At 49.1% G+C, this 15,947-nt stretch overlaps 2 protein-coding genes across 5 annotated transcripts in view; one reads left to right on the top strand and one right to left on the bottom strand.

The window, feature by feature from the left end:
* Window positions 1–6,080, top strand: part of LOC111859098 (protein kinase C zeta type) — a 115,844-nt gene extending 109,764 nt beyond the window's left edge. For all 4 annotated transcript variants that reach the window (XM_072713517.1, XM_072713520.1, XM_072713519.1 and 1 more), the window contains 2 exons: window positions 709–824; window positions 4,463–6,080. In XM_072713517.1, the coding sequence (XP_072569618.1) occupies window positions 709–824; window positions 4,463–4,550 (204 nt within the window). In that variant the 3' untranslated portion in view covers window positions 4,551–6,080. The remainder of the gene's footprint in view (window positions 1–708; window positions 825–4,462) is intronic.
* Window positions 6,081–6,564: 484 nt separating this feature from the next.
* LOC140591856 (uncharacterized) lies at window positions 6,565–15,519 on the bottom strand. Its single transcript, XM_072713516.1, has 4 exons — window positions 15,202–15,519; window positions 14,582–14,714; window positions 13,593–14,086; window positions 6,565–8,857 (listed from the first exon to the last, which is right to left on the bottom strand). The coding sequence occupies exons 1-4, from the start codon at window positions 15,348–15,350 to the stop codon at window positions 8,785–8,787; spliced, it is 849 nt and encodes a 282-aa protein (XP_072569617.1). The 5' UTR covers window positions 15,351–15,519; the 3' UTR covers window positions 6,565–8,784.
* Between the last annotated feature and the right edge of the window lie 428 nt (window positions 15,520–15,947).

Genomic DNA, 15,947 nt, shown 5'->3' with positions numbered 1-15,947 from the left:
CGTTCTCCACACTGTTCCTCCTGCCGCACTTAACTTTTCCATCCATTTCTTTTTTTTTTACTTTCTTTGTATGACACAGGAAATTATACAGAAATGCAGTGAAATTAGCTCACCGTTTGGCCGAAGTGCCAGCTGCATTCTGTCACCTCTGAATTCTGGGTTTCTGATTTGGGTTTGAGCAGCCGTGAGTCAGTGTTGATGTTAAAACGAACCTGTAAAATGCACACAGATGCACAAACACACACATGCACACAAAAACAAGCCCAGCGCTGTTCATTTTGTTTGCCGCCGATGATCTCCCTCTGACTCGATGGGTCCAGGAAGAATCGTGGCTTAATCGCGTTCTGTAACAGGTGGCTGTAATTAATTTTTGGATTTTGAATGAAGGACAGCAGGAGAGGCAATATTAATGACAAAATTAGCATGCAGTCCTGCCGCCTCGGTTTGGCTTTGTACATGCACAAAGGCATGGTGCTTTGCCTTATTAATAGTGAGCAGGAATTTCAGCCAACACAATGCGGCGGCCATGAAAGGAGAGAGCGAATGACGATATATCATTTCGTGAACAATCCAGCTGTTCGAATGTAGAAACGTGTGCGATGGAACGTCACGCTCCTCAGCTCGGACAAAAGCGTCCGTTGCGTCCTTCCTGTCATGCTTGTTTAAAGATGCTTCATTTTCTCTCCCCCGCACCTCCCCCCATCTCAGCTGGAGAAGAAACAGGTGACCCCTCCCTTCAAGCCGCAGATCACGGACGACTACGGCCTAGATAACTTCGACACTCAGTTTACCAACGAGCCTGTGCAGCTAACTCCTGACGATGAGTAAGTGTTTGCCGATGCCTCCCTCACCAGTCTGCGGTGATGACTGCATCGCCCTCGTAACTAATCCATGGCCGTCATCGAAACACCCGTTAGTCGCGATCCCGGCGGAGTGCATCTCGCCGTGTGTCTAAATCCCCATTGTTTAGCCAGGCAGGTACAAAATAAATCCACGATCCTACCAAACAATAACACAGCGTGCAAGATTTTCCCCTATTTTCCCTGGGTGTCACATCCAATAGGTCAATATTCCCTAAAGCCTTTGCAGGCCAATTGTTGCTGTTTAAATGCAGTATGTACCTCGTTACTGAAATGTCGTTTGGCTGGATGAGCACCCTAACCATACCCAGGCCTTATTTTCCAGAACACAGGCACACCCTACCCCTCCAATACACAGAGAGGGATTTCCTGTCTTGTTACTTAATTTCTATGCAGGCTACGGCACCGGTGACAACATGGAACCCAGTTACCGGGTGATACTCTGTGGTATAACGCATTATGCCATATGTAACGCACTCTGTCATGTACGGCGCCGTGTGCCAGATGCGTGTGGTTTTTTTCAGGCCGCCTCGCCAGGCGGCCCCCTCTCTCGAGCTCCGGCACAAAGTCACGTCGATGAATCATCCGTCAGTGAAATCCCAGACCGCTTTTCCACATCGAGGACGGCCTCCTTCGGCGTTCCTAACGCCTGCCGCTACATCCCACACGTATAAACCTCAGTGGTGCTCTTTCAGTGACGCACAAAGACTTGAATGTCGCTGACATGTATTTATACTGAGTAAACTTCTGTGGATACGGGCCCGGCATTGTGCTGAGGACAGCGTGCGACCACGTGGAGAAAATACTGCCTCTTTTACCGGGTGAAATGGCGGGTCCCGTTTTAACACGAGGAAGTCGTATTTCTGCCGGAGGGAGACGGGGCCCCAAACATGTACAGTCTGGGTGGTCCTGGGCCCATTGAGCCGCTAAATTCATTCCCTTCTGAGCCCTATTCTGATCCGTTCCTCAGACATCTCGACAGGCCATTGAAAATGCAGAATACCCTTTGGAGCTGGGCAAGCCTACTGTACCCGCGCGTCCGTCGCTCGGTAATGGAGTGTGTGGAAAATGAAGATGGACGCGCCGCTTCCCCCAGCTGAATTCGGGGTCTGTTTGTGGCCCCTTTCCTTTCATCAACCCCCTGAGGCTTTCATCGAATATTCCTCACTTTATTTAGAGAGTTTTTGCAGCTGGTCTTTTAAGTTTTGCCGCACAAAAGAGCTGCATAAAAAAAAAAAACACACACACGCACACAGAAGCAGGTTTGCTTCGATCCTTTCAGTGACTTGGTTATTCAGTCCGGGCCATTATTCCATCCTTGATCAATGTGGACGCATTTTTCTCTCCCGGGGATCTCACGCTAGCAAATTTTGTGAGATCGCATGTTCTAAATGAACTTGGAAAGAATAAGCTAATAGGTTTGGCAGGGGCTACACAGATGGCGCTGCCCTTTCAGGTCTGGCTGTAACTGGAGTCCGAATGACTTCAAACCGGCCGAGATTTACACGCTGGCATTAGGAGAGGAGCACGGGGACGAGGCAGAGACTGTCTGCTGGGGGACTGTCTGTCAGCGCAGTCACAGTGGCCCACATATATTACTCAGGCTTGGTGGGGGGGGGGCATTCAAATATATGAAGGTTAGGAGTCTTTTGGAATGTAATACTGACAATTAATGAGTGTTTTTCTTTTTAATCTGACCTTGGCAACCTAGTTAATTCCAGAAATACCACCGACAATGATACTGACAGGAATGCCGTCGCCCATCTTCTCGGAAGCCCGAGTCTTTAGGCGTGTTCTGTTACGAGACCACGCAGTGTCAAACGGCAATTTACTGCAACCCCCGCACCCCATCTCCCCCCCCCGCACCCCACCCAACGGCATGGTGGGTTTGAAGTTGGATGGGAGATTTCGAACTGGCTTCAAAAGATGTGGCAGCCAAACACTTCAAAGCAGCTCCTTGCTCTGGAAAAGGTTGTCGTCCTACACTTCTGAAGAACGGGGGGGGGGGCGGGCAGGGGGGTGATGTAAACCCGCTTTTGTTTGACAGATTTGGCGGAGGAAGAAAGAAAGGGGGTAAAAAGATGGAGGGGGGGCCCTGGCTTATTAAAGATTTAGTTGTCCTCCGTATGCCGTGCCTGCAAGGTTATAGGTAGAAGGAGATGAAGTGTTTTCCTGGCACAGACGTGACCTCATAGGTCCGTGACGGCGAGCTCCAATGTCCGGGGCCAGGAAAGTGCGGGGCGCCCGGCTCGGGGGGTGCATGAGGCACAGCTGTCCCGCTATCGTGCTAACATCCCAGAGGCCGAGCCCGCCGATGCCCACACAGGTGCAATGTCAAAGCCACCGGCAGCTCCTCCCACCGCGAGTCACGCCAGGATGATGAGAGGAGGGGGGAACCTGCCAGAACGCAAGGGGGGGCTCACGAGGGGGGTTTTGGGGGGGAACCCGGTGCCAGCAGCCCCACACTGCGAGGCACTGGGCTGCTCTTTCCAGTGGATAAACGAGGCGGGGGGGGTAGAGGGCCCTCTGCCAGCTCACCTTATGCCTGTCGGTGAACCCAGGCGCCCCCCCAGGATGCGAGGAGACTCTGTGTGCTGCCCTCCGCCATCCCCCGGCCTCGCCACACCCAGCACGCCAGAACCTCACCCCCCTCCCTCAACAGAACCCTCTGCATCTGCTAACACTTTTAACATGGGGGGGAAAAAAACATTTGTGCAACAGAGAGCTGTGTTTGTTTTGGTCACATCCCAAAGCTTGGCGTTCCCCCCCCCCCCCCCCAGTCCCCGCGTCGCACTGCACTGGGGTGCCGTGTTTGTTGTTTCCCTCCCTCGTAACGGCCTGATTACCTCGCTTTGCGAAGCTCGCATTCGGCCGTCCGTATGGGGGGGTGGGGGGTTCCTCCTCCCATACCTTTTGTTGTCACTCGCGCTGCGCGTCGAGCGGCTGTGACAGGCACGTTTCACGCACACGCTCCTGACGGCGGTAATTATGGAAACGCCGTCTCCTGCATTGTTTGGCAGGGCGAGCCGGTGGGCGGCAGCCGAAGGGGGTGTGTGTGCGCGTGGGTCTACGTGTGTGTGGCCGCGGCGCTGATGCGCTGCCCGTCCAGCGGTTCCAGGCAGAGTGACGTGAGTCCGCGCATATCCCACGTTCCGGTGACACAGCCCCCCCGGCCCACGTCGTGGAGCGGGCCGAGCAGCCATCTGTACCGTGGGTGATGAAAGCCCGGCCTGGTGTTCTTGGAAGAGTGGCACCAGTACATTCACCGCGACAGCCACTTCAAGTGGACTTAGCTTAATTTACAGATGATTACCCACAGTGAGAGTCGACAGATAGGGCAGAATTTTCTTTCTTCCCATGTGAATGCATACAGAGATAAATAGATCCTAAGTACCGTATTCACTGATGTTTATAACACTGAATCCCAAAATACCCACATATGCAACTACCTCATCTTACCTATTTATATTTTAAAATAGTAAAAATTACTCTTTTTAAACACACCCAGAGTAAGTAAATATGTATTTCTGATATTTTTGTAGTCATGTTATATAAAGAGTTTGTGAATGACCCCGCCCCCACCTTATTCCCCCCCCCCACAGGGACGTCATTAAGAGAATAGACCAGTCCGAATTCGAAGGATTCGAATACATTAATCCCATGTTGCTGACGACGGAGGAGTCGGTATGAAGGAAAAACAGACAGTCTGCACACCTGTGATCGTCCTGGAAGGGAAGGAAACAAAAACATCACACTGACTTCTGGAAGTGGGGTGGGGGTGGGGGGGGGGGCAGCAGTGTACGCAGCTTCTCTCTTGCATGCCAGGTCAAGGAACCCTGTGCAAGACTCTTTTTTTGCGATGGAAACAAACATTATCTTGGGGGAACTGGGTGAACTGCAAAGCAGACAAGAACAGAAAGAAAATGTACAAAATTATATGAAAAAAAATCCCCCCAAGGTCAGTCAGTGGTAGTCTTCCTCAAACCACTCTCCATTTTTATTTTTAATCCTTGTGTTGGGGGGGGGGGGGGGGGCAGCGCTACTGGCTTTATACCTGAGGAAAAAAAGCTTGCTTATCCTGTGCCTGCATCCACAAAGAATTTTCTAGTACACCTGTCATCCCTGGGTAAATATGACAGTCCTGATCCAGAACTTGAATTATTGTGCACTTTTTTCCCCTGTCGATTTCATTTCTCAAAGACACTGGTTATCTTGAAGGAGGTCAGGCCTCTGAAACAAGAATGTACAACGATGAAGGAAAAATATAATAAACTTGTATTATTCTGTAGGTAGCAAACACAAATCGATGCCTTTTATTGATGAAGAAACGGCATGTTTTTATTTCTTTCCTCCGCTAATCGCAAATTCATCTACAAAGGAGTTGCATTTTACTGGCAAGTTATTTTTTCCAAGAGAAACTGGAGATGAAATGATTTCTTAAGAAGTGCCTCAATGATCCAGTATATATTTTCCACCGTATTCCAGATTGCACTTGAAACAATCACTGGGTTAAATTGTAGCTACTTTTTAGAACAGTTTGCCCTCCCCACACAGCCCTGCGTTTGTTTTCGAGCCCTGGTGGTGTGAATGACGGGCCAATTGTCAGGAGTCTTCCCTGTTTTCCCGTCTCCACTGGAATCTACGTTGGTTTAAAATCACACACCGCTAGTATCTCGCCAGCCAATCAGAGTACAGCTGTGATTTATGGCCCATGACGTTTTACATTTAGAAGTATTGCTAAAAGTGTCGTCCATAGAGAACTGGGACTATGATGTGTTTTAGACACGGATGTTGATGTAATAATGAAGATGATGATGATGAGGATGGTGATGTAAAAATGTGTAGCTATGTTGTTTTTGTGGGGTGTATCTAAATTATTTGATGCATTATGTTTGGTAAATGCCCAACTCCTTTGTATAACCATGTCTGATTTGTGATGACTTGGGGGGACTCATTGCATTTGCGTTTGCTTGTTTGTTTTATAACTGCTGTTCTGATTTGCGATTCTCATTCACTTACGCCACTGCAGTTTGACAGCAGCATGACTTTGAGGCAATGGGGCCCCATTTTTTTCCTTCCTGTATAACTTCTGACATCACTCCAGGAGAAAGAGCACTTCCACACCCCCGATGCCCTGAGCACTGAGAACCCCCACCCCATCCACCACCCCCGATGCCCTGAGCACTGAGAACCCCCACCCCATCCACCACCCCCGATGCCCTGAGCACTGAGAACCCCCCCCCCCCAGCACCCACGATGCCCTGAGCACTGAGAACCCCCCCCCCCCCACCAATGCCCTGAGCACTGAGAACCCCCCCCCCCAGCACCCACGATGCCCTGAGCACTGAGAACCCCCCCCCCTCCCCGAAATGCGGGACAGGCAGCCACCAGGTCATGTCACCGCAGCACCCGAACCCAGGTCCTGTAATGCATAACCACACCCTGCCCCCCCCCATTCCATCTGAACAAGGAGCATGAATACCACAAATCTGCAAAATGAACTTACAATTTAAAGTTAAGTTTAGAGTTTACATAGCCTGCCCCCCCCTTCCCGAAGGAGAAAATCTTCAATGCAAATTATTTGATTAAATCTGCCCTATATTAATATGATAATACTATAATAGGATTAATTAGATCCGTCCCCACTCATTTAGCCAATGGGGCTTGGTCGTTCGAGAGCGACAAAGGCGACCGCACCAGATAGTGCAGCTGGCAGAGATTACAGGGCCAAGCTGTAATCGTTTTGATTACATGCCTTCAAAAACACATGATCTCTGCATACAGGGCTAATCACCAGTAATACATATGCGGGTGGTTCCCTGTTTAAGCAACCCTGTGACTTTGGGAGCTCATTTTTAACAGGCTACTGTGATATCACACAACTTTTCTACAGTGGTACTTGACGGCAGAGAGAAAACCTTCTAAAACTGGATTGCTGTTGTTCCTTTGAATTTAGGATACACCTTTATACTTTACAGGTCCTTTGGAGATAAAGGGCAAGTTACGTAATGTATAAAATGGTAAGGATTTAGATTAAGTCTGACACAAAGACCATTCAGGACACAGTCATAGGTATTACATAATGAACAAGAGTGTAATACATTTTAAAGAATTGTTTGACTTGCTCGTCAAACAGATCTCTTTTACAATGCTCTGTATGGCTAATGTGCTAATGACTGGTATGAATGTGCCGTTGAGATAATTGAACCTGCTTCAAACATGTGGACACATTCGCAGACAGTCAGATACTGTAGCTTTGACACTGCTGGAGGCATCGGTGTAAATATTTACAGCTGTGACCAGAAGTCTATCCTGGGTTCTCCTGTCAGACTGAAGGAAGCCTCTTAGTGTCCATGAGCCACGTAGATCCACACTCTAGATACGAGGCCCTCTGTGGCCCCAAGGAGCCACCCCTGCAATAAGCGAAAACCCCCAGTATCTTGGATCGGCACCTGACTTAAGAGAACGTGGTTTTTAAGGTGGCGAAGATGCGTGTTTTTGCCAAATACTGCAACTCTGGTTCTCTGCATTTTTTGTGTTTAAAGTCCAAAGCAAAGTATGTTTTCTCAGTGTGCTACAGGGAAAAATTTTATATTTGAAGCATTTGTTTTATAAATATGTAAAGAGAAAAATCAATCTTCAACGGGACAGCACTGGGTGTCGGACATGGCATCGTTTGGTCTTACAAGATTAGTCTTAAACATCCTAGGTAACACTTGTAAATCGGTAAACGTTCATTGTAATTAATTTGTTTTTTTGGGTGTGAGTTGTATTTTTCTTGCCTCTGAGTTAGTTAAGCAAAGTTTTAACTGTAAAGACAAATAAACTAATACAGAGGATAATCATCTTGCACATTAGAAATTAAAACTGAAAATTGTGTTAATATGGAACATGACGCGTTCTTTAATGCCTTCTCAGACTTTTACAACCAATGGTAACGGCCGTGTTTAAACCAGTAGTAGGTTCTTCCCAGTACCCCCATAACTGTGGTTTTCCTTTCTGACATTTGTTTGGTTCTGCTTGGTCTCTTTTGGGTCATGCAAGTATTACCACATACTTCAGGGGTCCATGGATCTCCCTGCATTCTTTCAATTACTCATTTATCACAGTCAAGGATATCTGGCGATTGCACCTATTAGCATCATGTGGCAATGTAGCGGCAGCTACATTGCCACATGACGCATTGCCACATGATGCAACTGTGGCGATTTTGGAGGAACCCACAGGCACTGGATGAACTTTTTGTGAGGCAACCACACCAGAGAGACCAAGAGAAGGGCTTGGAACACAAAGCGGAAAGTACACGGCCATCTGTCGTCTGAGTTCAGGATCCATGCTGCACTGGCCTGAGTCTCCGGCCTGACGAAGGGTCCTGCTTCTCTGGAAGGTCAGTGCTTCCACATAGCACAGGCTTTCAGTACATAGCATGGTGCTCCAAGAAGATCCGTAATCTCAGGAGAAGCAGAATTGAGGAGGTGTGCAGACAGGAAAGGGCTTCATGGGTAAAAATGAGTCGTCGGGGAAAACAGAATCGCACTCCAAGAAGACTCAAGGCATGCATGTATAGATTCACGTTTTTTTCATCTGGATGCATTTAGCTGTCCACCAGACATTCAAGAGCAGATTGTACAGATAATATTTTCCAGTTCAGTACCCATTTTATAGTGGAACGTCTACTGATGTGATCCAGTTTGAAATAACCTTCCATGGCTCCAACCTGGTAATTGAATCTTCTTGGTAAGATGTTCAGTTTCCGAACAACTTTGCTGTCTGACTCCATGTTTGACATTGACAACAACATATTCCACACTCTACAATGCCAGTGATACAGTAAAGACACAATGAACTGAAATACTTGCAAACGCAATCTTTAGATTGGCATAGAGAAAGCAGAACGGGAGAATGAATCAACCGAAAGACTGGATCACCATGTGACGTCTTCATTCATCTCGGAGAGGCATTTGGCGAGGTGTCCGTCACAGTCCATCTGGCTGAACCTGGAGAAAAGCACATCACAGTCGTGAATGCTGTATACAGACTGACACAGTATTATTTGGGGGGAGGAATTACATAATTCACAGATCGCATGTGATCATAGTAAACGTGTGCATGTGGAAGAACAGTGCCCCTAGCACCGTTAATAATGGTGGTATATCTCAGAGGTATATTTCCAATTTAAAAAAAAAAGTGACCATGATTTCTGCACTGGAGTGCATGACACAGCAGTAGTCGGCAATCATGGTTAAGCAGGGCTACCACCTTTTAACCTACTCAAAAAGGAAAAGGTCTGTGTAGATCATTGGTCTCCAACTCCGGTCCTGGAGAGCTACTGTCCAGTAGGTTTTCTGTCCCACTTGGCTTCTGATGAGCCACACCTGCTCCTGGTATTTACCTGAGAACAGGTGTGGCTCATCAGAAGCCGGGTAGGATAGAAAACCTACTGGATAGTAGCTCTCCAGGACCGGAGTTGGAGACCCCTGGTGTAGATGCACATGCATCAGACGACTCCAAACATGGATTTGTGATATTAGTTGGCGCCCAAGAATCGAATGGTTGCAGTTGATTTGTGGAGCAAATGGTAAAATCAGTCTCTTCGAAAACAAGCACAAATTCTTTAACTTGCTGAATGTTTGCATAATTCTACTGCTGAAATGGTAGAGCAGAAGGGAGGACTTAAACCACACGGCTCCTTGATTGCCACGCCACCTGCTGGCGATCCCGGGTAGTGTGCGCCACCACATGCCTACAGCCAGCATTCCACCAGGTGCAGCTGTGCACACTCTGTTCCTGGGCTCTTGAGTACCTCCCCCACACGTCATGCTTATCTTGCCGAAGTCTCGCCCAACCCTTCAGTCGAAGGGCAGAACGCAGGCAGGAGGCCCGCTCCAGGACAGGCGAACGGGATGTGGTGGGGGGAATGAAATTAGAGCAGATTTTCAATAATGTACTTTCCAAGAACGCCCGCCCGCACCCAGATGGCTGGATGAGTTTGACGGGGGGTGGGTGGGATGTGGGGACTCTTCACTTTCAGAAGCGGTAAAGTAACTCTTCCCGCCCCCCCCCCCCCAGCCCAAATCCCCAAATCTCCATTCCGTGGAACTAGTGATCTCCCGCTTCCTTCTGGGAAACAAGGGGACCCATTGTCCACGGGTGTCTGCGCCAGAGGGCTGCACAGTGCTGTGTTCCCTGGCCAAGGCGTGTGGCTCGGGCTGGTTCTGCTCGTGCTGCCCGGCCTGCCTTCACAGCCCCGTGCTGCCGCCACAAAGTCAGCCTTGTTCGGGCTGCGCCGGCCGCGCCTCTTACCGCGCGAGGACCCCGGCCCTCTGGGCTCCTCACAGTGACTGTACGACCAGCTCCGGTTCACATGCTGGACGTTTGTTTTCATACCTTCTCCATTACCTTTATAACAGATCCCACAGAAGAGGGTAGATCTAAGCACCTTCAGCGAAAATCCACAAGACTCCTAATGATTCAGGCCAGAAGGCAGAAGGAAAGATGACTGGCTCAGAGAGATAACAAATCAGATTGTAGAGGTGGGTCCAAGCAACTAGAGGATTGGTTGGTCCCGCCTCCTCTAATTGCTTTAACCCACCTCCTCTACAATCTGATTGGTTATCTGTCTGAACCAATCATTTTCCCTTCCGCCCTAAGATTACTTATGCAAGTATAACTTCCATGAGCTGAGGTAACACCCAGAAGGGGGCGACCAACCTAGGTCTTAATACAGTTTGCCTCATCCATAACCCTGTTACTGCAGGAATGGATTCACCTGATACTCAATGATAATTACGTCAGGCAGCTGCTTAAAATCGCTGACGTGACTCTCCCGTAGAGATACAGGAGACACAGGAGCGCCACTCTGGGGCTGACATGGTATACGGGGTCATATCAGGTCAGCGCTGCCCTAATGACCGTCTCAGTGCCCTAACCCAGGATGTTAAACTGAAACACTCACTGTGATTATTTAGTTATTTAGCACCGACGATCCTGAGTGACACGTCGGTCATTCATGCTCAGAAGTCACACTCTGATCAGTGTTTCCATTCCTAAATGTTTATGTAAAAATTGGGGGAATGACTTAAAAGATATATAATCACCCCCCCCCCCCCCTTCCGCAACCAAAAGGAAAAAAGAAACACATTGGTCGTCTTATACAACACCCCAGAAACGGGTACTGGAAAACATGGCCCAGCCACCGCAGGAACTCACTCCACATAAACGGAGTACCTCCCGCCTTGCCTGCGTCATTAAAGCGCATCGGATCCTGCACATCTGCAGCTGGCGGGCGCGGCGGCTGAAGAGCGCGAGAGGCGGCCGAGATCGCAGCGCGCTGCCAGCGAACAAAGCGCGTCGACGGCGGGCGCAGCCGGAGCAGACGCGCTCTCGCGGGGAAGGTGTTTATGCGCTGGAACGTGCCGGCTGCCGTCTCCGTGAAGCTAATTACGCCTTTCAAAACGCATTGAACTGCACACAAAAGCGGCAGATCCAGCTTTAAATGGCCGTGATTGCTAGGAAGATGATCAAACAGAAAAAAAAGAAAAACTAAATGCCTGCTAGCCAGGAAGTTTAAGGTACAGTAGTTGATTACCTGGTAAAAATAGTTAGCCACATAAAATAAGTTCTCAAGTAAGAAAACCTCAGAATTAATTGCATAGACTTTACAAGGGCCTAAAATATGTACATTAACAAACCATTGGTCCTGTACATACAGACCATTTAACAGAAAAATTCTCCCCCAGGTTAAAGGCAAGTAAAATATAAGAAGAGTATGTAAAATACTGAACAAGCAAAACAAACTAAATCCACAGCAAAAAAACAAAAAAAAACAAAAAGGATGTAATATCCTCCAAAATATTATAAAATATCCTGAAGTGATTCATAGAATTGTGACCAATATCTGAGCCTGTTTCATTGCAGTCATGTCTGTGTTGAAGACGTGAACTGGAACAGAACATGAATGGCGTTCTGTAGAGCCAATCACCATACAGCATTATTGTAAGGGGGCAGGGCCTTAAAATTTCTCCCGCCTTTGCTCCACTGCTCAGATCTTTATAAATATTTTATTCTACCAAATTCTGCGCCAGCTTCTGTGCTGTTTATTTGTGTGGATGCACCGCGAAGCAGACCCGCATTCAGTCCAAGCAACGGAGCACAATCGTTCATCGTGTCAGACAAAAATAAACAAACAGAGCCAAACAAATGCAATTACACACTTGAAGCGACTGACTAAAATGTCAGATACTTCCTACATTCCTCATGATTCTGCAGCATGAGAAAGATCACACAGTAAGCATGAACAACCATCTGTGAGACAGCAGTGAAGGATGTTCTTAAATCCACAGACTTTATGATGTCCGCATGACTGTAATTTACCTGACTAGACCTGGGCCACATGTGATCCACAGAGATATTATTTACTGGCCGACACAATCGTTAAAAAAAATGGTAAAATTTGATGTATCGACAAGTGCCATGGAGAATCACAAATAGACAGCTACCTCCATATGGCATGTAGAAGGAAGGCCTCCGCCCAGAAATATCACCCTCTATTACAGCTGACATGGGACATGGCCCCTGTTGGATTTGGCCCACCTCAGAAAATAATTGCCCAGACCTCATCTAAATGCATTTCATGTGTGAAAACCGGGACCACGTGGGTTTTTCTGTATGTATCGGTAAACGGCGCTAAATAAACTGACATAAACCTTAAGGCGATGTTTCCCAAATCAGTCCTTCTGGGTCCACCGCATACCGGGTACAGGTGGGCTGGGAGCTGGGAAGGAGCAGAAATGTGGGTTCTGGAGGACTGGGTTGAGATACACTGCCTAAAGGCAATTCGCCAAACGCATAGTGTGTCACCCGCCACAGGTAAGGTGGGTTCTGATCAGCCATTTTATCATTTCACCGATAGGGAACGAGGATGGTGCATGCCGTGTATTCGGTGCTGAATAAAACTGGGAGAGTGTGAAACAGTGCCAGCACCAGGAACCGTCATGGGAGCCTAGCCAAGCAACACCGCTAACTTCATTCTGTCAGAAACCATCCCCCAAAATGCTTAGTCACCACTGATTTTCACGCTGACATTCATTCACCCAGCTGCTTGGCCGTCATCGGCAACTTGCCCCGGCCTTGTTTATGGTATTTAAGGTAAATCATTGTGGAATAGGAGCAACCCGCATGTAAATGTATCCTGAATAGCTCCTGGATAGAGAGGCTAATGGGATAGTGTTACAGGGTCAGCGAATCGAGCTTGTTTATGTCTGAATTTAAATTGTGTATTAGTCATATGAAAGTAGCCGCTTACAGGCCGTGCAAAGAGAGCAAGGAGGCAAGGCGCTACATAAACGATGCTCCATTAACGTACCAGGCGCAGAAAGAGCGCGAGAGTCATGGCACTGAGCCATGATGAGGCCTACAAGGTCTGTTTCCAAAAGGATTCATTGTTTTGAACAGGAAATAAAGCACTGTCCTTTCTGTGTGTGTGTGTGTGTGTGTGTGTGTGTGTGTATGAGTATTTTATTTGGCTACTTATGGTTAAGGTTAGGGCTGGGTAGGGGTTACGGTTGTCATAGTTGGGATTACGGTTTTTCCCATAGAAATGAATGGAGAGTCCCCACAAAGATATGAATATGTGGACTGTGTGTGTGTGTGAGAGAGAGAGAGAGAGAGAGAGAGGCATCAGGCTGGCAATGACGGAATGAGAGCGGATCCATCTCTCCGGAGCAGCCTTACCCGGCAGGGAACGCCATGGTGCACAGGGGGCAGCTTGCCAAGCCGGCGGCCCCTCTCAGATTCCCATCAGCCCCCAGGCACTCGGACTCATTCCGCAGCCCCGTAGGGATCGTCTCCGGGCCGCTCTCAGTCATGCCACACGAGTATCTCTCGCCCGCGGCCGCCCCTGCGGTCCCTGGGCTCCCGCCCACGGCCGCCGCCGTCTCCCGTAAGGCCGGGGGCCGCCGCCCCATCGCCGTGTCCAGACGGACGCCGCCCCCCGCCATCTCTCCTCCTCGCACCTGCCGGCCAGCAGGATCGCAGGCCCGCCGCGCGCTCCCGTCTTTCCTCGGATCTGGCCCGGGATCAGCCGGGCGCAGAGGACTGCTGGGCGTGCAGATGTCCGTGTTGGTGACGGGGCGGACATGCGGATTAACGGCCGGGGGGAAGGGAGGCACCTCGTCGGCGAGGGGGCAGCACCACCGGCCCCCAGCACTCTCGCCGTCTGACGGCTTCTACGGCAGAAAATAAAAACAAAATTACTTCTTTTAAAGGCCGACAAAGTTCACAGCAGGAGCACCGCCGCCCCCCCCCGCCCCACCCCCTGGTTTAAAAAAAAAAAAACAGACAGAAACAGCACATGCATTTAAAGGGGAAGGAAGGACAGGTCTGAGGAATGTAGCCCCACAGCAGCAGCCGTTTCATCACCCCTGCTGACTGTGCCACGTTCGCCACCTTCCCCGCTGCCGCGAGAGATAATGTTCTCCGGCCGAAGCAGTCCCCGAAATGAATAATTTATTAAAATGCGAGTTTGCATCAGCTAACTGTATAAGTGATCAGGTTATCTCCTGTGTGTGTCCCAGAGCTGTCAGCCTCTCAACCCCCCCCCCCACCCCACCCCTCCCCTCCCCTCAAGCCCTCCCAACGATGTCATCTTATCTCAGATGGGCTCCCTTCCAAAGTGGCCACCTTGCGTCAGAGGGAAATAAAAGCTGGAAACGCAGACGCACCGGCGGAGGAGCCGCAGGAAGGACGGGCACAGCTTTCCAGATGTCCTGCCCCAGCTGCGGGACAGCAGCCTTCAAGACAGATGCCCACAGCTGCTGCATCCCCGGGAGGTCGGCCTTATCCCACCATGCATCACTACAAGGGAGAGAAGTTCTCTATGTGAACATAAAAATTATAGGCCCTCCCCCAGGATTGTTCCTGCAGTTATACCAACCAAAAATCGTTTTTGATTATTAATATGTCCCGAAACAAATTGGTGGCACTGTTAACAAACGGATTAATGTAATGTTAGCAGCCGTTAAAGCAGGGAATTCGTCCCAGCTGGATACATTTTAAAATGTATTCAGTTTCTTTGTTTACTCTTTGACGTTATGAACATCCGTTAAGAAAGAAGCGGAGCGACACAAAGTGACACTGCGTTGGCTTCACAGCCGTAACGATCTCATGTGCCCGGATTCCCGGACCTTATCGGGTCAGACGGCTGCTCTAGCCCAGCGCGATCTGTTTGCACCCCACTGCAAAAGGAGCCGGCTATCCGATATATAAGCCGTGTAACACTAACTACCCTAATCCGCCGCTTCCTGCAGTATAAGGATAACCGTGCAGCCCGTGATGATCTTACTGTGCGGCAGGCATCGTGCTCGCCGCGGCACCGGCATGGCCGGCCTGGGAGGCGCTTTGCCGCGGGGCTTTGCGCTCTGTCACAAAGCTGCACTCCTGAGCTGCACACTTCTTCCTCTTCAGCTTCAGTTTGGGACACTTGTCGGACATGACAAGTCTTCAGGTTTCTCCAAACGCGATCCCAGCTAAACACACATGAGATACCCACGTCTTCAGTTAACTAGGCGGAGACAATGCGAAACAGTATAGTAGCATTTTTATATTCGCATGCATGTATGCTTCCCTTCCTAAACAGACATTTTTGAATATGGTGACGATATATTGCGTTGCTGGCTGGGTGTTGTCAATCAAACTTCTTACCGCTTTCTATTGCACAATGTTTAGCGTTGCACCCGCCCATTCTCCATAACTGTGCAACCCGAGGCGCTCATTGGATAGTTGCAGAGTGGAATTGTCTGCCGTCTGTACTGCAGTGTTCCGCGCTGTGTGGTATCGGTAATTTTGTAAATACAGATTCTTGAGTATTTTAATGAATTCTGACGCTTCGCCTTTAACTTCATTTACTTGAGACGTTTATGCCCCTGCATGTATCATTGTTCCAGTTTGACCCCTTTTTTGGCTAATAGTAATTTAAGATAACCATTCCAGTTCACCTTGAGGTGCCGGTCAACCCATTACGTGACGTAATCTTCTGAGTGGGCGCCGAATTCGTCGGACGAGGGGCGCTGCGGTAGCGATTGCCTAGGA

Source organism: Paramormyrops kingsleyae, chromosome 6, assembly GCF_048594095.1.
Source record: "Paramormyrops kingsleyae isolate MSU_618 chromosome 6, PKINGS_0.4, whole genome shotgun sequence".
NCBI classification, from domain to species: domain Eukaryota; kingdom Metazoa; phylum Chordata; class Actinopteri; order Osteoglossiformes; family Mormyridae; genus Paramormyrops; species Paramormyrops kingsleyae.
Note: the sequence above shows the minus strand (reverse complement) of the source record. Positions and strands in the feature narration are given on the sequence as shown.